The sequence below is a fragment of the Carcharhinus amblyrhynchos genome, chromosome 3 (assembly GCF_965287045.1).
Source record: "Carcharhinus amblyrhynchos chromosome 3, sCarAmb.v2.hapA, whole genome shotgun sequence".
Taxonomy (NCBI): Eukaryota; Metazoa; Chordata; class Chondrichthyes; order Carcharhiniformes; family Carcharhinidae; genus Carcharhinus; species Carcharhinus amblyrhynchos.
In genome coordinates this window covers 91150457-91178312 of record NC_137326.1, presented here as the reverse complement: position 1 = coordinate 91178312, position 27856 = coordinate 91150457, and the positions used below count along the sequence as shown (strand labels likewise).

Genomic DNA, 27856 nt, shown 5'->3' with positions numbered 1-27856 from the left:
AAAGTCATGAACAGTATAGATAAGAGTAGACAAGAAACTTTTCCCCTTGATAGCAGGATCAATGATTAGAGGGACATAGATTTAAGATAAGGAGTAGGAGATGTGAGGAAAAACCTTTTCATCCAGAAGGTGGTGGGAACTTGGAACTCACTGCCTGAAATGGTAATGGAGGCAGAAACCCTAATAATATTTGAGTAATTAGATGTGCCAAGCATACAAGGCTAAGGCTTACAAGGCTATGGATCAAGTGCTGGAAAATGGGAATAAAATTGATTGGTGGATTGTCTTTGACCCATTGCGTCTGCGCCAGTCAATGGGCTTTTTTTTCTCTGCTGTGGCTCTATATGCTGGAACCAGTTCAACGACTATCAGATCATTGCAGGGGAAGCAGTGATTAGTTAACCTAATCGCTACTTGTCAAAAGGTGATGTCTAAATTCCTGAGGCAATTACTTTCTTATCGTAGAATATGTTATGATCTCTGTAGAGACTAATAATGTGCTTAGTTTTTTTTCTCAAAGTCAAAACCTCAGATGTTTACTAAAAGAATGAAGTCACAAAGTTCACTCTTTAAATCAATTTTAATGCACCAAAATCAAAGAGCACAAACATTCATAGCACTTTATACCTTAAATAATCAGTTATGTTAAAGATATTAAATGTACAATAAATTCAAAATCTAAATAAACCAGCCTCCTTCAGTCTGGTTTTCTTTGACATCTGTTTGACTTGCAGGCTAAAACTCAAGTCAGGTACTTATCAAACATTGATAGATTAATTGTTTGGTATATGTACTACTCAGAAGATTAATGTCAGATTTGAGAGCTGTTGGGCCCTCTGCTTCCTTTGGGCAAGGTTTTTCCTTTAAATCTCCTCTGTCACACTCTAGCTCCGATCAATCTGGGCTATAATATCTGTAGAGAATTTTACTGAATTTTTTTAAACTTTACTCTCAGTTCTGATATAAATCTTTCCTGGACAGAATTTGCACTCTGGTTTCATAATTCAAGCACAGTTTGACTCTTGGCAGGCAGATCTATTGATTTGCATAATTTGTTCCCCCTCCCCACTTTCCACTCTGTCATCCACCGCAAAGTAAAATTGGAACTCTGCATTAAACTGTGCTTGCCAACTCGTAATAAACTTATATATTTGAGTTCAGTTTCCATGCATCCACAGTGTATCCACATTTCTTGAGCTTTCTGTTTGACCAAGTGTTTTTGTATTTCTACAGAGTATTCTTCATTGAAAAATTCAACTTTTCTCCGAAACAGGCCAGTTTCATCATCAGGTAGTTAATTTATGGCCAGGCAACTGGACTTGATAAATCTTGATTTACCAGCCAATAAAATAATCTATTCTTGATAGTTAATAATGGATGAAACACTTCAAAAGTTTGGTATCTGTTTTTAAAAACAAAACTAAATGCAATAATTGTAAAAATCTTTGTTGTATTTGAATGACAAAATCCTAGTTTTTGTGTTATATGCTGTTTGTTTGGCATGGATTTTTAAAGCATTTTCTTCAGCAAGTGATGCCTGTTTTTCTAATTAATACATGATTTGAGATTCTAGCGGCCTATTCTAAAAGTGATTACTCACTGGAACAAATTCTGAATATTTTGACCATTTGTTAATCCATTCTGTTCAATTTGGTTACCCTACATTCTGATATTTCCTTCCTACATTTATTCAGTAAACATATGATTGGAAGCACAGAAGGTGAGGGAGAATCTTTGGAAACATGATTTTAAGGAATCTGGAAATCAAGATTACCTGTTTTAGTCTCTAATTTTTCTTGCCTGACCAACTGTGATCCAACTTCAAAGTATTTGAAACTTTCCATACACTTTCTGTTGTGTATTGTGTCCATCACCTTTTGCTCCAGACGCACCTGTTCCGGGATTTCTGGTAACTAAAGTAGGGAACAGTGTATTTTAGCTCCTGTTATGCTTCTAGATCACTGTTTATGTTGCTCTGGAATTTCCATCCTTGAAAGTATGAATGCCCCCAATAAATTTACTTGTGGTTTGTTCTGTCTCTCTGAATTAATGTTTTGGCCTGTATTCTGTGTTTTACTTTTGGTTTGGAACAATGCAAATGTTTATTCTGGGTGCATGTGTCCTATTAAATTGCAGGTATCATGTTGTGTTTGCTCACTTTTCCACGGAATTTCAAATTAAATTTCCACCATATCAAACAATTTCTTTAAAGATGTTCTGTCAGCGTACAGTTAGATCTTTACATAGTATCTGGTGCTATTGATGTGTGCGGCACAGCTAAGCTGTTTTACAAACTGGCAGGTATTCGATAGGACTAAACTTTGGAGAACCTCACATATTAGAAATATTTCACTTTGTTATAAATGTGTAAATTTGTCAGATTGCAATCTTATTAATTTAGGACAAAATGGAATAATAAAGAGGGCAGCGTGACCTGTACTGAATTCTGTCCAACGGTAAATAAGCCAGGTTGGCATGGTTGTTACTTAAAAGGGTTGTTTTGCTTGGAGGAAGATGCAAGCTATTCATGCCTGTAAACAATAACCTGAGCAATTAAGTTGACGATAGGATAGATAAATTGTTAGTCTCCTAAGTGCCAGGGAAGTGAGAGGATTGGGAGGTTTCATAAATGGTTATACTTCAATCTAGTTAATCCCAAGAAAGAAAAAGACACTTATAGAGGATAGCTAAGTAGCATTCTACCTAGCCATGCGATTCATGTTGTCACAGACTTGGGTTTTGAGAGAGGGAAGAGTCTATAGGACACCATTGACAGTGGGTTGTGTGTTTTCCTTAAAAAAAGAATCACTGAATCAATCTGTAAGAATGGAAAAGAGAGAGAGAGAAGAACAGCAAGTCTCTGGTTCACCTTGCAAAGGTGTACGAGGGAACATGTGCTTGGAATGTAGAGACTTAATTTGAGGATTTAACCAAGCCTAAAAGCTTCGTCCAGCATTGACTAGAGGAAGGGATCTTCAGGATAACCATCACCAAGAAAGCCAGTTTGGGGATTAGAAGTTATCCAACTGGGAAGAATAAAGCAAGCAAGCCCTCAGGAGCTAAGAGTTATTTTGGATTCGTTCCAGGAGGACAATGTATCCATTTAAGGGGAAGAATGTAACTGGAATAAGATTTTTGATTGCATTAAAGCATTAACAAGGGGACGACTTCTGTAGTTTAAAATATAAGTCACACACAAAATATTGTTTAATCAATGTTGCCTGTAGTTTGTTACGATAAATGTCTTAACTTTGTTTTGTTGTACAGTTCCTTGAAGTAAGTCACTGGGAATTCAAATTTCTTTTTAAACAGCGTCAGTCTCTATGGGAATTTTAGCAGTTTAGATTTGTAAGACATCTGAATGCTAATATGTTGAATATTTGGTTAATTGTTTCTTTTCTTTTCAGCATTGTGTACATTATCTCAGCTCCAGCTTCACCCGTTCTGGGATTTCTGGTGGATAAAGTAGGAAAGAATATATTTTGGGTGATGTCTGCTGTACTTATCACATTGGCTTCTCATATGATGTTGGCATTCACATTCTGGAATCCTTGGATTGCCATGGTAACAAAACTCTAAATATGAATCGGTTAAGAAAACTTTAATCGTAACTAGTCCTAAAGATTTTTACTCTCTTTGTATTTTTTTTGCAAGGTGGGGAGAAAAGGGACTGAGGTTAAAAGAGTAATAAGTTTGAATCAACCATAAACGAATACACTATGACTTCAGCTATCATTCAGTAAGAGTTCAGTTAATTGCTTAAGCTCGCTAAACATAAATTCAAAGCTGGTTGTGAACAGATACTCAAATTCATCTGTCTAAGCTGGTTCCAACCCAATTCCCAAAGTATTAGTGTATTCATTCATTTTCTACCCAATTCAGTTTTGTAATGAGCCTAATACAAATGTGTTCCCCCACCCTGGCCACTTGTTCAATAAGAAATACATTGAAATTGCTTTGCTTGAGGTCTGTAAAGTTGTGATTAAAACTACAAAGTGTTGTGGAAATGAGAGATCTGCTGCTATTGTTAAAGAATTAAGATCTTGCAGCTTCATATTTTTATTTGATTTTCAGGCAAGGAGGTAAATCTGCAGGATTCTTTTCTCATTTGAGTAGAAATTTAACCTATTTCGTGTAGTTGTCATCTCATTGGCCAAAAGTTTGACAATCGCTCAGGTTGCTATTGTTTCTCTTCTCTTGGTGCACTACCCAGATGCTCATCTGTTTCTACAGCGTGTTTTGTTTCCTGGAACAGATCACTAGTCTGTACACCAAAGGCTGATGGCTTGAGAAACGCCAATCCACCTCAAGTGTGGCTGACCAGGATATAACTGGAATAAGATTTTTGATTGCGTTAAAGCATTAACAAGGGGACTTTTTCTGTAGTTTAAAATATAAGTCATACACAAAATATTGGTGTGTTGGAAAGATTTTACTGATTGATTATCAACCTGTTAGCCGTGTTATGATCCTTCCTTGGCCATAAAATCTTGGGATGAGACTTGAACCTGGAAGTCCTGGCTCAGAAGCAGGGACACTACCTATCGAATGGACCATACAGCAGCCTCAGACAAGACTAGGGGAGGGGGGTCTGTCTCCTAATCAATACCTCACGGTGCCCAGACTTAGCAAGACTGGCGAGTTTCTGTTCCCTGGACCTAGAATACCTGACACTAAAATGCCGGTCCTGTTATCTTCCGTGAGAGTTTACCTCTATTATCCTGACAGCAGTTTGCATCCCACCCCATGCGGACATGAAGACCGCACTGGACAAAGTAAACAAATAGTCTTGAGAGGAAACATCCCAAGGCCTTGTTCATCGTGGCCGGGGACTTCAACCAGGCCAAGCTCCAGAGCATTCTATCAAGATATCGCCATCACGCCTCCTGTCTCGCCAGGGGCCCAAACGTCCTAAACCCCACTGCTACACAAATATCAAACATGCCTACCCACACTTCGGCAAATCAGATCACAAGGCTGTGCTCCTGGCTTACAAGCAAAAACCTGAAATGGGAGAATCTGTCAAAGTCATGCAGTATTGGTCTGAGGAATTGGATGATCTTCTATGGGACTGCTTAGAGTCAGTAGACTGGTCAATATCTAAAAACTCTGTTACCAGTCTGAATGAGTATGCCACTGTAGTAACTGACTTCATCAGTAAATGTGTAGAAGACTGTGCCAGTGAAGCTAATCCGCATCTTTTCCAACTTGAAACCGCGGATGAAAAAGCTGAAGTAGAGGTCTGAGGTGTTCAAGTCAGGTGACCCTGACCTATACAAGAAATGATGTGGGTATGATATGGGATGTGAGTCTATTATCAAATAAACCGGTTGGACTAAAACCTGGTGTTGTCAGACTTTTTACTGTCTATACAAGAAAGCCAGGTATGATCAAAGGAGAACCATCAAAGATGTTAAAAGACAGTACCAGACCAAACTTGTGTTGCAGGCTAGCCACACGGACCCCTGCTGACTATGGCAAGATCTGCAACGTAGCTAGCTACAAGATGAAGGCATGTAAAATTGCTGGCACCAATGCATCCCTCCCTGATGAGCCCAATGCATTCCATGCCTGTCTTTAACAAGAGGTCAGCAAGAGGATGAACCTGTAACAAAGACACCTATGCCAGGCTCCTATTTATCATGACAACCCAGCCTTCAATGCCATTATTCCTACGAAACTCATTTCCAAACTTCATGGCCTGAGACTCAGCTCCTCCCTCTGCACCTGAATCCTGAACTTCCTAACCCACAGATTGCAATCAGTCAGGGTAGGGAATAACACCTACACAATCATCCTCAACACTAGTGCCCCACAAGGCTATGTTCTCAGCCCCTTACTATACTCCTCATGCACTTAACGACTGTCTGGCCAAATTGTCCCCCAATTTGATTTTCAAGTTTGCTAATGACATCACCATAGTGGGTCGGGTCTCAAACAATGATGAGACAGATTGTAGGAAAGGAACAGAGTATCTGGTGAGCTGGTGACACGACGATAATTTCTCCCTCAATGTCGACAAAACAAAGGAGATTGTCATCGACTTCAGGAAGCGTAGTGGAAGACATGCCTCTGCCTATATGAATAGGGATGAAATAGAAACGGTCGAGAGCGTTAAGTTTTTAGGTGTCACCAATAACCTGTCCTGGTCCCTCCATGCTGACATAGAAGTGAAGAAAGTCCACCAACACCTCTACTTCCTCCAAAGACTAAGGAAATTTGGCCACTATGAGCGGCCCGTTGGCACAGTGGTTAACACTGCTGCCTCACAGCATCAGGAACCTGGCTTAGGTCGCTGTCTGTGTGGAGTTTGCTCATTCTCCTCTGGTCTCCGTGGGTTTCCTCTGGGTACTCCAGTTTCCTCCCACATTCTAAAAATGTGCAGGTTAGGTGGATTGGCCATGCTAAATTGACCCTTAGTGTCAGGGGGACTAGATAGTTAGGATACACTAGTTAGGGTTATGGAGATAGAGCTTCAATGGGATTGTGGTGCAGATCTGATGAGTTGAATGGCCTCCTTCTGCACTATAGGATTCTATGATGTCCGCTATGACTCTCTCCAACTTTTACAGATGCGCCATAGAATGCATTCTCTCTGGTTGTATCACAATTTGGTATGGCTCTTGCTCTGTCCAAGACCAAAAACTACACAGGGTTGTGAACGAAGCCCAGTCCATCATTCAAATCAGCCTCCCACCCATTGACACTGTCTGCACTTCCTGCTGCCTTGAAAAAGCAGCCAGCATAATTAAGGGCCCCATGCACACCAGACATACTCTCTCCTACCTTCCGTCGGGAAAAAGATGCAAAATTCTGTGGACACATACCAACTGACTCGAGCAGCTTCTTCCCTCCTGCCGATAACATTTTTTGAATGGGCCTACCTCACATTAAGTTGATCTTTCTTTACACCCTAGCTATGACAATAACACTATGTTCTGCACACTGTCCTTTCTTTGTGTATGGTATGCTTTGTATAGTGTGCAAGAAACGATACTTTTCACTGTATACTAATACATGTGATAATAAATCAAATCACTGTGCCACAACACCTCCATTTTCTCACTTGTGCAGACTCGTAAATCTCCACTTTCATATCTTTATTCATCTTAAGGCCTTTTGTTTAAAGACTTTGCTTTCAAGTAAAGATCTTTGTGTTTTTTTTATTTCAGTCTCTCTTGGGAATATCCTATTCTTTGCTTGCCTGCGCATTATGGCCAATGGTGGCCTTTGTTGTTCCTGAACACCAGCTGGGAACTGCTTATGGCTTGTAAGTAATAACATTCCAAAACTGCTTTAATTTGGCTGTAGATATTTGTTTATTAAAGGAAGCTGACAGCATAGGGTTTGGACATCACAGTTGTAAAAATGATTTGTTTTTCCACCTGATTGCAGTACTGTTGATGCACAAAACACTTGAATATGATGTGATAACTACAGAAAGGGGGTTCTAAATATTGAATCCCATGAGTCTTAATTTTGTGTAATGACCTGTTTTGTGCCACCTTCTTGAAATTTTTGAAAATCCAAATACATACATCTACTGGTTCTCCCTTACCCTTCTTAGTAGTTATATCCGACAAAGACACTTTTAACAGATTTATCAAATGTGATTTTCCTTTCATCAATCTATTGATTCTACCAGGGAGTCATCAGGTGTGCTTTTAGTTCTGCACAAAGTTGAAACCTGGTACCCCAATTAGCTTTATTTTGCACTTTCTTTTTTGTTACCTTGCTTTCTTTTTCATTGTAGTTTCAACTTACCAGATCACTTGTCATCAGTGATCTCTCAACTGGGAAATCCAGTTGCACTGCCTTTTCCAGAATTTTGTTGGTTTCTCTTTGACCAGGGCATCTTTGAAAAAATACATAGCTTCTTTCAAACTGCAGAGTTAATCATCATACATAATTTGCTTTGTTTAGGTGTAAGACTCTAGTTTTGGATGCAATGAAATCACTTTCAGGTTCAATAGAAAATTTTATCATATGATGGTCACTCTTCCTTGGAAGTGGCTTTACGTTGGAATTATTAACATTTCTCTTTGCGCAGTTCTAGATTCAAAACAACTTGTTCCATTATTGATTCTTCAAATGCTGATTTAGAATACATTAAATCTCGAATCTTTTAAAAAGATTAAGCAAATGTTCCCGAGGGACCATGAGAGGGGAAACATAACAGACAAAATGGAGATGGATTGCATATGCCAGAGAGAAATAAAGATTGTGCATTCAAATGTGGATGTGTGCACTGGATGAACCTGAAGGGGGATATCATACCTGATGTTCAGCCTTTAAGAATTTATTTTACGCTTCCACTGCAAAGTTGTTGGGTCAATGTGGAATAACTCTCCGTATTGGCTTACTTAAGATCCTTGGCTTAAGGCCAACTTGCTACTTGATGTGTTGACACAATTTTGGGAAAATCCTCATTGTGTTATAGGTTGTATACCAATAAAACTGCATAACTGAACAAAAAGACGATTTGGCTTTGCCAAGATTGTGCATAAAGAAGGTTGTTTTAATTCATTCCAATGTATAATATTTGTGGTATCTGCTTATTGCAGTCTTGTAATGGTGTAAAATGAGCGTGTGCAATTTAAACAAATCATAAATCATCTAACATCACAAAAACAGATTATCACTTGAGACTTTGATGTGAGCAAATTGGCTGCTGCATTTCCTACATTATCACAGTGATCACACTGAAAAGTTGGTTTTGAAGTGTCCAAAGGTTCTTAAAAACCATAAGGTATAGGAGCAGAATTAGGCCGTTTGTCTGATTAACTGTGCTCCACCATGCAATCATGGCTATAAAATTCTCGTCCCTTTTCTCCTGCCTTTTTTCCATAACCCTTGATCTCCTTATTGATCACCTTTCTATCTGTCATAAAGACACTCAATGACCTAGTCTCCAAAGTCCTTCGTGGCAATGAGTTCCACAGATTCATCAGCGTCTCACTGAAGAAATTCCTCCTCGCCTCAGTTTTAAAAGAGCATCCCTTCACTCTGAGATAATGCCTTTGAGTTCTAGTCTTTCCCAATAGTTGAAACATCCTCTCTGTGTCCACTCTTCTAGGCCTCTCCATATTTTGTATGATTCAATTAGATCCCTCCTCATCCTTTTAAACTCCATCAAGTATAGGCCCAGACTCCTCAACTGTTGCTAATATGACAAACCCTTCACTCCTGGGATAGAACATAGAACATAGAACATTACAGCGCAGAACAGGCCCTTCGGCCCACGATGTTGCGCCGACCAGTTAAAAAAAAACAACAACAACGACCCACTAACCTAAACCAATCCCTTTTCGTCCATAAACCTGTCCACAGACCTCCTAAACGCCCCCAAACTAGGCGCATTTACAACTGCAGCAGGCAGGGCATTCCAATCCCTCACCACCCTCTGGGTAAAGAACCTACCCCTGACATCTGTCCTAAAGCCATGCCCCCTCGTGCTAGATTTTTCCATCAGAGGAAAAAGGCTATCACTATCCACCCTATCTAAACCTCTAATCATCTTATATGTTTCAATAAGATCCCCTCTTAGCCGCCTTCTTTCCAGCGAAAACAACCCCAAATCCCTCAGCCTCTCCTCATAGGATCTCCCCTCCATACCAGGCAACATCCTGGTAAACCTCCTCTGCACCCTCTCCAAAGCCTCCACATCCTTCCTGTAATGTGGGGACCAGAACTGCACACAATACTCCAAGTGCGGCCGCACCAGAGTTGTGTACAGTTGCAACATAACGCTACGACTCCTAAATTCAATCCCCCTACCAATAAACGCCAAGACACTGTATGCCTTCTTAACAACCTTATCTACTTGATTCCCAACTTTCAGGGATCTATGTACACATACACCTAGATCCCTCTGCTCCTCCACACTATTCAAAGTCTTCCCGTTAGCCCTATACCCGACACATCTGTTATTCCTACCAAAGTGAATTACCTCACATTTCTCTGCATTAAACTCCATCCGCCACCTCTCGGCCCAGCTCTGCAACCTGTCTAAGTCTTCCTGCAAACTGACACCCTTCCTCACTATCTACCACACCTCCGACTTTGGTATCATCAGCAAATTTACTGATCCACCCAACTATACCCTCATCCAGATCATTAATAAAAATCACAAACAGCAGTGGCCCCAACACAGATCCCTGAGGCACACCACTTGTAACCGAACTCCATGATGAATATTTACCGTCAACCACTACCCTCTGTCTCCTATCCGCTAGCCAATTCCTAATCCAGTTCCCTAGATCACCCCCAATCCCATACATCTGCATTTTGTGCAGAAGCCTACCATGGTGAACCTTATCAAACGCCTTACTAAAATCCATATACACCACGTCCACTGCCTTACCCCCATCCACCTCTTTGGTCACTTTCTCAAAAGGGATATTCTTGTGAAACTCCTCTGGATCCCCTCCAAGGCCAGCACACTCTCCTTAGGTATGGGGTCCAAATCTGCACACGGTATTCCATAAGAACATAAGAAATAGGAGCAGGAGTAGGCCATCTAGCCCCTCGAGGCTGCCCCGCCATTCAATAAGATCATGGCTGATCAGTCGTGTCTCAGTTCCACATTCCCGCCCTCTCCCCATAACCCTTAATCCCCTTGCCTATCAACCAGCGTCTTAAATATATTTAGCGAGGCAGCCTCCACCACTTCAACGGGCAGAGAATTCCAGAGATTCACCACCCTTTGAGTGAAGAAGTTCCTCCTCAACTCCGTTCTCAACCGCCCCCCCTTTATCTTGAGGCTGTGCCCTCTAGTCCTACTGTCCTTTCTGAGCGGGAAGAGCCTCTCCACCTCTATCGTATCCATCCCATTCATCATCTTATATGTCTCAATGCGATCTCCCCTCATTCTTCTAAACTCTAACGAGTACAAGCCTAGTTTATTCAGCCTCTCCTCATAGTTCAACCCCCTCAACTCCGGTATCAGCCTAGTAAACCTCCTCTGCACTCCCTCCAAGGCCAAAATATCCTTGTGTAAGTGCGGCGACCAAAACTGCACACAGTACTCCAGCTGCGGCCTCACCAGTGCCCTATACAGCTGCAGCAAATGGGGTCTGATAAAAGCCTTATATAGACTCAGCCGTACATCCATGCTCTTGTATTCTAGCCCTCTAGAAATGAATGCAGACAGTGAATTTGCTTTCCTAACTGCCGAGTGAACCTGCATGTTAACCTTAAGAGAATCCTGAACCAGGACTCCCAAGTCCCTTTGTGTTTCAGATTTCCAAAGCCTTTCCCTATTTAGAAAATAGTCTACGCCTCTATTCCTAGTGCATAACCTCACACTTTGCCACATTGTATTCCATCTGCCACTTCTTTGCCCACTCTCCTAACCTGTCCAAGTCCTTCTGCAGTACCCCGCTTCCTCAATATTACTTCCCTCTACATATCTTTGTGTCACCCGCAAATTTAGCAACCATGGCCTCAGTTCCATCTTCCAGATAATTAATGTAGTGAAAAGTTGTGGTTCCATCACTGACCCTTGTAGAATACACCAGTCACCAGTTGCCATCCTGAAAAGGACCCCCTTATCCCCACTCTCTGCCTTCTGTCTGTCAGCCAATCTTCTATCCATCCCAGTACCTTGCCTCTAACACCTTTGGTTCTTAGCTTATTTAGCAGCCTCCTATAAGGCACCTTGTCAAAGGCTTTCAGGAAATCTAAATAAATCATGTCCTCTGGCTCCCCTTTGTCTAACTTCTAAAGCGTTTATACCTTAATCACTCTCTTCTTGAATATTCCATGTTAAGCATCCTACTGTTTCACAGTCTTGAGGCGCTACATGTTTAGTTACCTTAAAAGATTTCTGATTGTGTTTTTCTTTACGTAATTCAAAAGTTTGTAAGCTTATGTTATCTAAGTGTAATTTTTTTTACATTTTAATGTTAAAACATGTCATTTCAGCATGCAGTCCATACAAAATTTAGGTCTTGCAGTGATTTCACTTGCTGCAGGTCACATTTTGGATTCCAAAGGATATTTTATTCTTGAAGTATTTTTCTGTGCCTGTCTTTGTGGTAAGTATTGTATTTTCAGCACTTTTTTTCTTTTTTGGACTATTTTGATGTTTAGTGAATGATACCTATTTTGGCCAATTTCACGAGCAAATATACTGAAATATCACATTTTCATAACTTGGAAGGAATTAATTAGTCCTCAATCTTTTTTAAGATGTTGAATGTTTATTGACGATATAGAACTCAATGTTATTTTTGAAAGAGCACTAAAAAAAAACAAGGTGTGACCACGGAACGTCTGTGTTACAATTGCGAGGAGATAGATAATCTTTTTAAAAAGAAATTGAACTTCTACTCATTGACATAATCTCATGAGTTCAAAGCTTAAGGCTTTTACTGTAACAAACTAAAAGTGAACATTGACTGAACACTATTTTAGTAAGCAAAATATAACTAAACTACAGCGAAGTTTCCCATCAGAAACTTCTAAAATTGTTGAAAATATTCTCCCATGCTTATGCTTTACTTTGTCCCATATGGACACTTGTTGTCCAGGAACCAATCAGGATGATTTTATTTTCTTTTCCTTGCTGTGAACCTCTCTCACTGTGAACTGACTTTCACAGTGAAGATTTGTACCTCTAGCCAAAACTAGGCAAATCTTCTAGAGCAATTTGAACTTCTCAAAATTGGTCCCCTTAACCTGAATGCAGAATCCCATCCGTATTCTGCATGGTAAATAATAAAGATCTGCTGACTCTATCTCTCTGCTCTCTCCCTCAGGTTCTTGCAGACTCATTGTATCTTTAGAAATTGAGGGATATTTTAGGAAAATGTCCATCCTTATAAATTTCTTCCGATGGACTCTTCCTCTCTTTTGCCATCTTCATGACAAAATAGATCATTAGGGCTGTGTGTCCAGGTAACAATGCTTAATTAGTTATTCTCTGCACCCCCAAATCCATTCCACTTCAAACTGTTTGACGTATACTGTTTATATTCCTAACCACACTTGGGATCTGGTATCTAATAACTGTCCACTTTTAGTACTGTTACTTAGCTTATTGTATACAGGTGTGAATATCTTGCACCTTCTTCCTAGTAAAACAACTGAGCCCCCAATTTTAATATTTTAACAATCAATCCAGCCAAGCTGCTTGTTGGTCAGAACTCAGAGCATGTCACGTGATCACATCATCCCTCCAGTTTTCTCCTAAGGTAAAATCCTAAATGTCCTAGCTGGTCTGCTAAAAAATGAACTTGGATTTATTTTGCCATTTAGAAAAATTGCCTTGGGTATAAATATATGTGATTTAGATTAGTTTGTTTCTGTTTTGGACCCAAGACTTAAATGAAATAGAACTGGATAGAATTCTGATTGAGACATTACTATATACTTTTGAGTTCTGGCGAAGTGAGTAATAATCTCCCCCTGCTTCCAGAACCATGAGCACCAACACCCTAAGTAATGGTGGTTAAATAACAGAATGTTACTTTGTTATTAAATGAAAAACTATTTGTGACAAGAAATATGGTATGTTGTATTACTTGAAATTGAATATCTTTACTTCTCCTGGTGAGTAAAGTGTGCCTCCACAGAGGCTAGTAGTGTTTTAACCAAGATCATTAGAGTCATAGAGGGTTTATAGCATGAAAACAGGCTCTTTGGCCCAACTTGTCCATGCCGCCCTTTTTTAAAAAAACGCTAAACTAATTACAGTTGCCCACATTTGGCCCATATCCTTCTATACCCATCGTATCCATGTAACTATCTAAATGCTTTTTAAAAGACAAAATTGTACTTGCCTCTACTGCTACCTCTGGCAGCTTGTTCCAGACATTCATCACCCTCTGTGTGAAAAAAATTGCCCCTCTGGATACTTTCGTATCTCTCCCCTCTCACCTTAAATCTATGTCCTCTAGTTTTAGACTCCCCTATCTTTGGGAAAATATATTGACTATCTAGGTGATCTGTGCCCTCCTTCATTATTTTATAGACCTCTACAAGATGACCCCTCAGTCTCCTATGCTCTAGAGGAAAAAAAGTCCCAGTCTACCCAGCCTCAATCCATCAAGTCCCGATAGCATCCTAGTAGATCTTTTCTGCACTCTTTCTAGTTTAACAATAGCCTTTCTATAATAGGGTGACTAGAATTGCACGCAGTATTCCAAGTGTGGCCTTACTAATGTCTTGTACAACTTCAAGACATTCCAACTCCTGTATTCCGTGTTCTGACTGATGAAACCAAGCATGCCAAATGCTTTCTTCACCACTCTGTCCACCTATGACTCCACTTTCAAGGAGCTATGAACATGTACCCCTGGATCTTTTTGTTCTGTAATTCTCCCCAACACTCTACCATTAACTTGAGTAAGTCCTGTCCTGATTCAATCTACCAAAATGCATCACCTTGCATTTTCTAAATTAAACTCCATCTGCCATTCATCAGCCCACTGGCCCAATTGATCAAGATTGGGAGATAACGTTCTTCACTGTCCACTGTGTCACCAATCTTGGTGTCACCTGCAAACTTATTAACCATGCCTCCTATATTTGCATCCAAATCCTTAATATAAATGACAAATAATAGTGGACCCAGCACTGATCCCTGAGGCACACTGCTGGTCACAGGCCTCCAGTTTGAAAAACAGCCCTCTACAACCACCCTCTGACTCCTGTCATTATTTTCTTTAAATGCCATTCTGTCTTGGTGTCATCTTTAACTTGGGTTTTTCACATGTATTCTGTCATAATTTTATCAAGTTCTTCATCATACACTCAAAAGTACAATGTTAGTATTCAAGCTTCAAGTTAGTTTTCACCCATACCAAGGCCAGAAATGTAAATTTCAATGGCTTCAGATAGATTCTTCAAGCTGCAATGAAACTATAGCAGACATCTATTTGAAGCTTAATTTGGGATAGCACTCTGTTCTCATGAAGTATAAATTGCTATCCCCTTGATATTTGGTATCCTTGTAATATCCTTTTGCATACAAGACAAAAAGCTTTAATGTGTCTTCAAAAAACTTAATTCCACAAGTAAATTTGCTTCTTTGTATCTTTTGTTCATTTCAGTTCAATGTTGTGTGTCTATCAGGGTCAACTACTGTTTTTCTTTTTATCTTCCAGTGGCACTTATAAGTGTTGTAATGCTCTACTTCGTGGATTTGTGGTCAGGTATGAACAAAGCAATGACATTTTTCTTTATCACTCACTTCAGAGTGCCTCCGAAATTATTCGTAATGATCTTTGTTTTAAACTTTTTAGGAGGTGACCTCAATGTGACTGCATGGAACCGTTTAAAATTCCAAGCTATTGCTGCAGCAGAGTAAGTACTCTTATTTGGACAGAGAGGCTGAGGTTTTAAAAATGAGATTGATTGGTGTATAAGAATGGGAGACCGAAAATTGGGTGCAGACCGTCATTAATTGAAATATGTGGTTCAGTTTCAAAGTGAAATAAGCAATCGTTTTGAGCGATTTGTGCTGACTGCTGCCACTTAAGACAGTTGGATATATGAATTTTGGGAGCAAATCAACTTTTTGCGGAGAGCAAGTAGGCGAGAAAAAGAAACCATTGCAGACTGGTATTATTGTCTTAATAGCCCAAACATTTGGTAATTCCTAATTTTTAGGAAATGACATTCACAATATTCAGTTTGGAAAACAATTTCAGACCTTGGAGATCCACATGCTGAACTGGCTTTGTTTGGCGATGAATTATGGATCTTAGCCCTTAGCTTAATATTTTTTATACTGAGAAACCTTACATACGAATCCAAATTTAGTGATGTGAGACATTATTTGTTGAAATAAATACTCCTCCAAAGTCCAGTGACTTGTAAGTTATTTTAACACTGCTGAAATACATAGTGTATAGTTTTTTTTATTTGTTCATGGGCTGTGGGCAACACTGACTGCCCCTGAGGGCATTTAAGAGTTAACAACATTGCTGTGGATCTGGAGTCACATATAGGCCAGACAAGGATGACTGATTTCCTTGCCTAAGGAGCATTAGTGAACCAGATGGCTTTTTTGGCAATTGACAGTGGATTCATGGTCATTATTTGACTTCTAATTCTAAATTTTTATTGAATTCAAATTTCACCATTTGCCATAGTGGGATTCAAACTCAAATCAGTAGAGAATTACCTTGGGTCTCTGGATTACTAATCCAGTGACAATAGCACTACGCCACTGCTCCCCGCACAGCAGCGATAAATTAATGCACATCTTTGATTTCTTTTAAATGAACTTCCAGTGTGTGCATTTCCAGATTTATTCCAATTTATTTCCTGTACTGTAGTAAATGTAGGGACAAAATAAACAATCTTTCCCATCAAATCTTGACTGTTATCAAATCAGTGAGCAGTACTTAGTCTTCTGGAAATAGCTTATTGACCTTGGGATGTGGAACACGTTCTGCGCATAAAATGCAGTTATGATTTTTAAAAATCCCTTAAATTCAATACATGTATAAAGATTGAGAAAGTGTATGGATATGGGTTTCAAAAATGCACATTTTCTGTTATTTTAATTCATAATTTGTCACTATTCATGTAAATACAAGCTAAAATGGGCAGAGTCACCAAAAAAAATTAGGCTCTTGAGTAATTTGATAATGCTGTTCTGGTTAGCTATAAATATGTGGCTACGATTTTGGACTACTTCAGCATCTTTTTTATGCCAATGGCAGCAATCTCAGTTATAGGTCAGTGGATTTGGAAAATCTGAATTCTGACATGTATGTTCAGTTTACCATATCTTAGTGCTGGTAGCCAAAAGTCCATGGAAAAGAATATCTGAAAAATTAAAGAGGCAATGAATGATTCCCTTGAAGTAAAAACAGAAAATGCTTGCCATACTTGGCAGATAAAAGATCACAGATCTGAAATATTAATTTTGTTTCTTGCTCTGCGGATATTGTTAGACCTGTTAAGTATTTCCAGCACTTTGTTTTTTTTCAGATTTTCAGCATCCAATGTATTCTGCCATTTGATTAATGATTCCTTAGTGCATGGTTTCTTTGGGAAATTGAATGCATTATTTTCTGAATACGGGGTTAAACGGTATTTCATTCTTCGTAGCTGAATTATTAAATTGTATAAGGCTTGAGAATAAAATTATTGAAGGAAGTATTTAAAGTACTAGAAACTAAATGAAGTTGGCAATTTGACACTCATTTTTGGAAGCTAATCTTGTTTTGCCTGACAAAGATGAGGCAAAACCTTAAGATGACTGACTCCATCCGAATAGAAGGGTGCACTTACTGAATTGTATCTTCTGGTTGGTCAGAATAGAACAGTCTGTGATTAAGCTGCTTATGTAGTGTGTTCCCCTTTCCTGGTTTACTGAGAGGTGGTTACCAGGGAATATTTTTGGAAAATTGTATGTAATGTTTGAATATTTTTGTAGGAATGGATATAATGTCTGATGGAAATCGTTATTTGGGGAAAATGTCATATGTCTTCGTACTATTTTAGTGACCTATTTGATGGAATTAAACCCACTGTTATGGCATTGAACTTGATGTGGAAGGAAGCAGCATTGAAAGACTTTGCAGAATATGATACAATTGCAATGAAGGGATTTGTTTTTTATTAGAAATTACCAAAATTGACTCCTGTTTTGTCACCACTTTTATTGCATCTGTCCTTGGGCTTATTTCTGTGCAATTGATTTAAGCAGTGAATTTCAGTGATCTCAATTCACTGATGCTGAAAACAACTCAATTTTGTTAATTATAGAACAGTAAAAACTCCATATTTGAAAAGCCCAAGTTCTATATCAAGTAATATTTATTCTAAAAACAATTTATACTTTGCTTACTTTGGTTTGTTTTTATGCGTAGCTCACGCTGTCTTATTACCATCTTGTTTAAACTTTTTGCTTGGAGATAACTTCTGTCTAAACCGTCCTGGTTAAAGATTAAGTAGCAACCTATTATGCTCTTGGCATGAGGTATAAATATATTCTAGCTTGCGTCAACATGGTTCCTTATGCTTTTTGGGAATTAAGTAAATCTATTATCTACATCAGATAGGATGAAATATAAGAAACACAAGCTCTAAATTGTACCAAGTGCTTTCCAGAAATTCCAATGTATATTGAAGATTTATGATATAAACTGTAATATTTTATATTGGGTTTTGCTCTACTATCCTGGGTACTGCTCCTGAATAGCTTCATTTATTCATTTGCTCTGCCCAAAGGCAGATCTATGGTTCATTGTCTGCAGATGGATCATCTTGAGCCATTTTCTTGGCAGATTTGGCTAATGGTGGTTTGCTATCGCGTCCCACTCTATGGGGCAGGAAGATGGGGCCTCAGCCAGAATGGAATCAAGCCTGCACTGTTGGTGTTATTCTGAGCCAAAGGCTAGCCATCTAGCCAACTGTGCTGACTAGCTCCACTAAATAGTATAGTTGGGTTATTTGGCATTAAAGGAAGATTATTAAGAACTTCACTTTTTGGGTTAAATGGATGCTTATAATATTTAATTCCTGTCCCTATTCCTCCAGTGCTTTATGAAACAATGGCCTATAGTAAAGGGAAGTTGTAGCTCCAGCTCTTCAAGCAGGGGTGCTGTAGGCATGCTTAGAAGTTTTCATCAACGAAAAAGTAATGAAACCTCAATATGTGAGAAGCTTAGTTTCAATATCTAATTGGAGTTTTACTAAGGTTTCCATATTCTCCCTCCTATATTAACTATTTTAAGTCTCCCAGACTTAAAATCAGTTGGATCTGTTGCTTCAGGGCATTCTGCTCTTCACCTCTATCAATGCCAGCTGCGGGAAGGTGGTTATCAGTAATCTGAACTGTGCTCCAATTCTCTTTCTACTACCACCCATTGCAGCCCAAAGTATAGTTGGAGGGATTGGCAGGTAGGATGACTGGTGACCTGCAAGCACAAACCAAATCTGGGTTGACCTGTTGGAACTCTTAATGTGCTGTACCACTGTGGTACCAATTATCTCTATCACCTATCAAGTTTAACATTGGCATGGTTTGAATATTTACTGTATGCCACCTACTGAGCAATGGCTTGCAAATGATATCATTTATCCTCTCAGTTGCTCTGCACACTCAATGCTTTTTATTATGAACAAGGGCTGCTTTGCCTGCTGATTGTCCAGCATTTTCCAAAGTTCCTCTCTTTGTTTCAATCACTGAAGAGAAAGAGGCTTCAATCACTTTAGTGAATAAAAACTAACATTTGAAAGGAATGAGAAAAGTTGTGACAGATCAAAATCCTAGTTCAGAAATAAATTTTTATTTTGCTTTTGAGGCCTGAAACAGTTGCTTGATTTGGTCAGTTTATTTATTACTTGATTGTGATGGTTCATTTCTGTTTGACAGCTTGATGCACCAGCTTGCTTCGATTTTTAAAAAGAATCCTATTTGTTGTCAGCTGTCCAGACATGTCTGCAGTTGGTTATCTATAAGACTGTTAAGAAACGTAATAGTTAAAATGTCTTGTGTTCAATCGTTGGGCCAACCTTTGTAAAGGATTGATGAAACTTGAGTTGTAAAGTTGTATTTATGACTGAGTGTGCTGCAATCCTGAAGTTGCTGAACTGCACAAGAGTTTAGATTCACCACTACTCTTAATGAGAATAGAAACCCTAAAGTTCAAAAGGAGACCATTAGGCCCATTCAGTCTGCACCAACAATAATGCCACCTAGGCCTTATTCCCATAACCCTACGTATTTATCCCACTAATCCCTCTAACCTACGTACCCTAGGACAATTTAGCATGGCCAATCCACCTAACCTGCACATCTTTGGACTGTGGAAGGAAAGTGGAGCACTCAGAGGAAACCCATGCAAACGCAGGGAAACATGCAAACTCCACACAGACAGTGACCGAAGCCGAGAATTGAACCCAGAATCCTTGGAGATGTGAGGCAGCAGTGCTAACCACTGTGCCCTGCGCTGCCCTAATAAATTCCACCATCTGCCATGGTAGGATTCGAACCCAGGTCTCCAGAACATTCGCTGAGTTTCTGGATTACAAGACTAGTGATAATACCACTAGGCCTTCGCATTCCCTAGACTATTACAGCCAAACAGGTTTGTTTTGCAAAATAGTAATTGCAGGATATCTGTGTAGTCAAATATGATTGCATAATATTGTATAATTATACAAGTAACCTTTCTGATTTGGGTGTAAGAAGGTAGCTTTGTCCTGCACACTCTCAAAGATGTAATAAAGGCTACATTTTTTTCTCCCAAGTTTTAATTCCATTTTCCTATCGTAGGAGACAATTATTTTGTTTTCCTTTTATGGAATTGGCCAAGTATTTGCATAAGCCACTGGAAAGTATCTTTGAAACAGTGTAGGACAAAGGTTTTCCTTTAAAGCTATCTTATACTCAAATCTGAAAGTTTATTTGTATAATAGAATTGTTAGCAGTAAGAATTGAACTACCCTAAAATAATTGGTTACCGTTTCATGTAAACTTGATTATCAGCAACCTTTACAGTTACCTTCCCAACTTTTCTGTTATCTTGTGCTATTTTTGGGATCCAGGCTAGTGCTAGGGTTCTAATTATCTCTGTGCTTTTTGTTGCTGCTTTAATTTAAACTTGTTGGTCTCTAATTTGTGCGTTCTGCTTAAATAGAATGTGTGATGGAGTTGTGGCTAGGAAAGCTTCCTGATGGGTTCTGTACTAAAGATATTTTAATCAATTACCCTTCCAGTAACCACAAAGAAAAAAGAAGCTGATTATAGAAACCAACATAAGTACAGTTGTGCTTTTGTAGTATTTTGTGTAACAAACTTTGGCACCTTCAGAGAATTCTGAAATTTGGCTAATTGGAAAGGAAAGGCAGAGCATTCCCTGACCACAAAAAGCCATTGAGTGCAAAGTGTTAGAAAAGGAGTAACAAACATACTTGTAAGTCATTTCTCAGTGAGTAGTGTGCACTATCACAAACCATGCCTTAATTTAATGTCAAATTAAGTTTGACAAATGTGCATAACATTAAAATGTTGGTAGTTGACATCACAGTTTGGAATGAAAAAAATGTGCATATGGCTTTTTCTTTGTTAAATAATGGAGGGGTCCTCCAGGACCAGAACAGAAGGATGAAGAGATATCAGATGTAAATGAGGAAGTTTCCCATAGAAAGGGCAGTAGACTATTAGAAAATGAGAATGTCAGACATTTTATTCCATGCTCTACATAAATCGATGTCTGTGACATTCATCAGTTTGTCACATTCAAATCTTAAAATTCTGCTCTTTTGCAATGTTAATCTCCTCAAGAGCTGGGACTTCCACTCTAGAACAGACTTTTTCATCAGGTTTTAATTTTTAGAGTGGAGCAACGTGATACATTAGGGATTGAGCAGAATGGAATTGCAAATGAGGGCAGTGACAAGTTATGGGGTATCTTCAGATATCCTGGAGCTCAGTTGATCTGGAACTTGTGCTCTTGGATAATTGTTGGGAACTAGATTGTGTATTTGAAAGTTGCCATTTTATGTTTTGCTCAGTTTCATTATCACAAGGATCAGTCTTGAGTTTCTAATCGGCGAAATGTCAATGTTCATGTTTTCACTCTTTGCATTCTTGTGTGTTGTCTTGATCTGATGTTGTGTGACTTGAATGCAGGGAAAATGCCTTCGCTAATATTCCAATTCTTTTCCTTCAAGAACTATTATGCAGGAAGATCAGGCATTAATGCTTTTTTAAGACGCTACCAGTTCATATGGTGAAAATGTAAAATTCAATTTAATTTGCAAGCCACCAACAGTGTCCCATTGATGGGGTAACTAATAAACTTATCCTATTACATTCTGATTGTGTGAACCAAGCATTCAAATGAACCCTATAAAACCTACTTGTATTTTCATTTTGAGCATCATAAATCTATCAGATGTGTAGAATATTTAACCACTTTCCGATACATGAAACTGTTTTTCATTAGTTATGTCATTTGCCACGAGTTTTCAAATTATGTGGAACTGGTAAGCATGTCAGTAAAGTTCTTGGCTTTTGATCTAACTTTTGAATCATCTTCCACCAATTTTCTTGGCCTTAGTATTTCTTTGGGCTTCAAATGAAACTCTCAGCTTTCCTTCGCTGAAACTGTTGCTAAAAGGCTTGATTTAGTCATTTGTGCCATACAATTTTTTTTTCAGAATCTGTTTTCTTTTAATTATTACCTACCCTATTTTTGGGGAGTCTCATCTTGCGCCTCTGATTTAGGTGCAAGAAAAGGCTAGTCTCCCTTCCTCTGATATTTCTTGCATTTATTGATGCTATATTCTTAGAATTCCTGCAAAGACGTTGGGAGTGAAATTCAGTGAGGCCAGAATGACCATTATTATTAGCAGAGTTACTGCTTTACATCTATGCCAGCTTAAGCCAGGTCCAATTTTGGTTTTAAATATTTAAATACTGCCTGCAAACTGTGACCCCACCCAGACAGCTGCACCCAACCGCAACTTGATGGGGTATCAGCTGGTTCATGCACAGAGTGAATTAGTAGATTGGATCTTGGCAGATTCTCAAATGCACTGGCAGTAGATTGCAGTTGTTTTGTGGGCTTAAGGGGAGCATTCCTGTTTCATTTGAATATCATGATTGGAGATGCCTTACTTGCGATGTTAATTGCATTCCAGTCCACGTTAGCTGCAACATTTTGCAACATGAACTTTGGAAGCTTCACCTCCATTTCATGTGCACAAAACAAGTGGCCAAAATTTCAGTTCTCTCTCATCACTATGTGCTCTTTTCCTCCTTCTTGTACTTCCATCATTTTGTAATTGAGACTTGCCATGCAGTCACTTATTCTAGCTTCTTTCTTAGATGCTAATTTTAGAGCACCTTAAGTTTTTCCTTTCTAATCAAATATTTGTTTTATTCTTTTTACCGTGGGACTCCCCTGAACAATGGTTCATTACTTGTCACCATTACATTTCAAATGAAGTATTCCTTTTCTTTTTGCCGCATCCAAACTTTACAACCTCACAAATGACGTTGACTGCGTTCTCGGTATGCTTCTATTTGGAATCGGGCTCGTTATTTATGTGAAAAGACAGCATGATCACAATTCATTCAGAGCAACCTTTTAAACATTTCTCCCATCACTTTATTTGAGTAAATCCAACAGATTGTAATCTGGTTTATGTAGTAATTTCTTAGCTCTTTTCGAATCTGAAATAGTTTCTTATCCTTCTGTTTCTTTTTAACTGATTTTGTTTATCACTTCAAATCCAGTCAGAATAATTCACACTGTTGATAGACTGCCTTATGTAGTAGTTTGTTAGCTTTTTTGAATCCGAATAGTTTCTTATCCTTCTGTTTCTCTTTAACCAAGATAAATATTGCTACAAAATCACTTCATTTGCAGTCAGAATCAATCACACTGCAGAGGGACTGTTAAAACTGCTATTATTGCTTTCCTCAGCTATATTTTTGAGTAGGCTTTTGGACATGTGCAGTTAGACTTCAATAAATTTTATCACAGGAATGAATGACATCTACCGTTTAAAATTATATTGCTTGAACAAAATCTGACACCGTAATTAGCTGTAGTAACTTGTAAGCACAAGACTAACTACCTTGTAGCATTGAAAAGCAGCTTGTGTAACTGGAATGGAAAACCATGAGTAGTCATTTAGTGTTCATAATTTCATGTAGTTGAATTCATAACAGTAATTTTTCACCACAATTTTTTACAGATGAGAATTAGGACTAGCAGCCCTCGGCCAGAAGTACACAACCTTTCAGCATCAAAACATCAACTTGAAGAATATATTTAATACACTTTGAGATTTTGGAAGAGGGGGAGAAAAGCACTTAAATTAATTGAAGACCACTAATAATTTGGTTACATTCAACTGTAATTTTGAGAAATGAATATAAAAGACTGACTATTAAAATATGTAATTGTGATATTTTTAGGTGGTCAGCAAATATTTTTGGTATATTTTCTCATTTTTAAGATGGATCTGAGTTAATGTTTGTAAAATGTAGTGCATGTATATGGGAAGCAGGTCCTGTAATATTTAGACTCGTAACAACATTTGAGTTGGTAGTATTCCATGAATGGGTAAGTTGTCCAATTTTGATCCTATACTTGTAACCTCTTGCGTAGCATTTGATTTTGGCTTGTGTGAAACAATTGAAATAGCTGTGTGAATAATACATTGTAAAAAAAAATACAGTACTTTTGTACTTGTGTATTGGAATGCACTTAACCAAATGCAAGACTGCTGGCCAGTCCATTTTCTGTTTGCTGCTTAACTGCAAGTTGGTTTTTATTTGATAAACAAGTAGAAGCAATTTAAAAAAAATTTTAAGGAATTACATTGCATTATTTTTCCATCTGAACTAAAAATGAAACTTGAATTAGTTGACAAAATCGGATGTATTAAATGCTCTGTGAAAGGTTTTGTATTCTAAACTGAGCTAAGAATTCACAAACAAATAAATGGAAATTTAATTCATTTTACCAATGCCTTCTTTTCTTCAATAAAGAAATATGCCACTAAAATTTCTGCTTGTCTTTGCTCAAATGTTATTCTTGAATTTATATGTTGATACTTGATACAGGAGTGTCCAAGCTTTTGCTTTTATGGATCGCACAAACACAGACATAGCCTCAGCTATGAGTAATGTTCGCTAATGTACAAATTTTGATAAAGCTTCATGGTGGATAAATTCAAGATATGCAAGAATGTGAAGGAAGCAGTTTGCAAACCACCATGCACACAATTTAGAAAACAGACTTTGAATAAGGAACCTAAGTGCAAATGGGACTGTGTAACTTGAATTTTGTGTATCATTTGTGGTCCGAGGGAATGCAGGTTGGCCACTCCTGCTTAGTATCTGCATGTGAAAAATGAAACCAATGATCCCTATTGATCACTTCTTAAAAGCTTTGTGATTAGCTGCTTAGCATTGTGTTTGGTTCAAAGCCAAACACTGATAACCCAAATTGTTGTAATGATTTGCTTTTGTTTTGCAGGGCTGCGAGAGAGGAATGCATTCGTCAACAGCAAGTAGAGGATTTGGTTAGAATTCAGCCAATGAGTGCTTTTGCAGTAAGGAACAGATACCTTTCCAGACTTGGTGCACAAGTAAGGGAACCATATGGTGTTATAAAATTGATCAAAGTACCAAAAAATAGCATTGAGGTCTCATCAAATGAAAAGGAGTGGGATAAGTTGCACAGTGATTACCTTTATTATGACGGCAATAGTATGTTGAAAATTTGCTGCAGAAACCCAGAAATGACCAAATGTCATGGATAGATAGCTTAGTGACTTATTGTACTCTAAATTTTTAAGGTAGTTCTGCTGAACAAGAGAGATTGTATTTTTGATTTGGTCTAGAATTCAGTCTTTGATATTCAAATCATGCCCCGCTGTTTTGATTTCTGAATATTATTTTGCTTTAAGCTGTTCACAGCATTCCTGGTTTGATGTCGAGGTGAGAATTGAAAGATTTGTATTTGTTTTTATTTTATTCATTTTCTGTAAAATATGTTGCTTGCAAGATGTAGTAAAGACCTTCTCTTTGTTATTTTTGTTCTTGCAGTTACCAGAACACTGCAGCCTCCATGTCTCCGCACTGGCATATAGGAGTATACTCAAATAACTCAAAGATGAACACTAAAAGAAAGCTGCTACCTTTTTAATTTTCATGAATCTGAAGTTGGGGAACATGCAATGGCAGAAATCTGTTACAATACTTTTCTAATGGAAGAATCATGAATGCACTGTCACAAAGTTTATTTCTTACATGCTGTTTTCTACTTGGAGAAAGACGAGGTTTTCAATATATTTTAAATAGTTTTATTTGTATAATAGCCAATGTTTTAGTTGAATTGAAATATGAGAAGCTTAGAAACTTGGAACAATCTAAAAACATCTGTGCTTTAACAAACTTGAAGGTCTGGGAAATTCCAAAGTTTTTGGTTAATTTACACTTCCTTAAATTTTGACTTATAATTTGGGCTGTGATCAATTGTTAAACCTGCAGTCGAACAAAATTTTGTGAGCGAAGATACAAATTCAGTCTTCCAGCATGTTTCATCAACATGCCCAAGAATTGTATATTCACTGTAAATGACCTTTTTGTATTGAATAAAGTGTTTTTGTAAAATTAAACCCTTGAAGCGTGACTTTGTTATTGCTAGAAAAGGGCACATGGTTGTAATTAATTGTAAAGTTTAATATACATTATATTAATTTACCCAAGTGTGGACCAGACAATACAGTGGTAATGATGTGAGGGACTTTGAAATTGAGGATGTTAAATTTCATATTGTGCATGGAATTTGCAAAAATGTGGCTAATGAGCAAGTATTGGGCAGGATTTAGGTGGCTGCTTTGGACCAGCTGTAGTTTTTGGAGAGTGGAGCAAGTAAGTCCAGCGGTAGTAAATGGGTTGAAATAGGGATTAAGTCAGCCTATGGCATAGAGGTTGTGGGATTTGAGCAGGGTTATCACAATTTTGCATGACAGGTTCAGTTAGCGTAAGTACCAAAAGTCTTGAAGGGAGTGAAAGTTTTGATGGGAGCACAAAACAATGACTTTGATGCTTCCGAAATTCAATTTGAGGAAAGTAGCACTCATCAATGTTAATGTCAACCAAGCTGTTGAACAACACAACTGGCCAGGGAATCTAGAGAGATGCTTGAAACATGGAACTGTTATTGTTAAACTACACATACAAATTGACCCTGTGATAGCTGATGTTGCTTAGGGGCAACCTATAGGTATATTAATAGAGGATAAATTATTGTTCTAGGCAAGGAACAGAATGAGAAGCTATTGTTGGAAATGTGCTAAGTGTCTTTTAATAGGAATTAAACAATGTAAGAATGTTTCCATAGCTGTGGAAAGTGAAGGAGAAACAGAGAAAGGTGGATGGATAGTTTGCTGTATCAAACTGTACTGTGGGGAGATTGAGGATGGAGGGATATTTCTCCACTGATGTGGTCCTAAAGGAACTGGTTTATATTTTTGTCTCGAGCCATTTTGGTACTGCACAAAATATGGCAGCTAGGCTGAAGGGATTTCAACAAGCTTTTTTTTTGAGAGATAGTTCTGGACTTCAGATACTGGACAAGGAAGGGGTTTAGGATGAGATTTCTGAGGGGCCAATAACAGTTTTGTGAGAAGGGAAGAGGAATAGTTCAGAGATCAACTGTGGAGCAGAGGGGGATGAGAAAGCAAGCATTGAATCCTGTAGAGGAAGAGGGGAGGACAAACCTGCATAATTATGCAGTTGTAGAACTAGAGATAGGAGGAGGAAGTAGTGGCAGAGGCGGCTACATTGTCAGTTTTTGAGACAGTAATTAAATTTGATGCTAAGGGAAAATGGTCTCGGGAAGTAGTTAATCCTAGAAAAACCAAATGGCTATCCCAAGATATCAGGGGTAAGGCAACAACTCGGGTGGAAAGGGCAAGAGAGGAAGACCGGAATGCCTCAGAGGGAAGGAAGGGGGCTGGATGTGAGATAGTAGTGGGGGACGGGAGGGTTAAAGGAATTGATAGGCGGTTCTGTGGGCAAAAGCGGGACTCCAGGATGGTAGTCTGCCTCCCTGGAGCAGGGGTACAGGACGTGTCAGAGAGGGTAGAGGGAATCTTGAAGGGCCAAGGGACTTAGGCGGATGTAATTATACATGTAGGAGAGAAGGACGTAGGAAGGAAGAGTAGGGGGGAAATACGTAGGCAGTTCAGGGAGTTGGGAGCCAGGCTGAAGTGCAGGGCCTCCAGGGTGGCGATCTCTGGGCTGCTGCCAGTGCCCAGCAATAGCAGGGATAAAAATAATGAGATCCTACAGCTGAATGCGTGGCTGAGGGATTGGTGTAGGACAGAGGGTTTTAGTTTTGTAGACCATTGGGAAGTC

At 38.6% G+C, this 27856-nt stretch overlaps 1 protein-coding gene across 4 annotated transcripts in view; it reads left to right on the top strand.

Annotated features, from left to right (window-relative positions):
• The window catches only part of mfsd1 (major facilitator superfamily domain containing 1), a 57501-nt gene extending 31429 nt beyond the window's left edge, over window positions 1–26072 (top strand). The window contains exons 9-16 of one of the 4 annotated variants that reach the window (XM_080185507.1): window positions 1234–1290; window positions 3408–3564; window positions 7173–7270; window positions 11926–12038; window positions 15111–15158; window positions 15249–15309; window positions 24966–25077; window positions 25538–26072. In XM_080185507.1, the coding sequence (XP_080041633.1) occupies window positions 1234–1290; window positions 3408–3564; window positions 7173–7270; window positions 11926–12038; window positions 15111–15158; window positions 15249–15309; window positions 24966–25077; window positions 25538–25597 (706 nt within the window). In that variant the 3' untranslated portion in view covers window positions 25598–26072. Of the gene's footprint in view, window positions 1–1233; window positions 1291–3407; window positions 3565–7172; window positions 7271–11925; window positions 12039–15110; window positions 15159–15248; window positions 15310–23676; window positions 24446–24965; window positions 25078–25537 lie in introns of those variants that run through there. The other 3 variants (XM_080185505.1, XM_080185506.1, XM_080185508.1) reach the window with 3 other exon arrangements.
• The last annotated feature ends 1784 nt before the right edge of the window (window positions 26073–27856 follow it).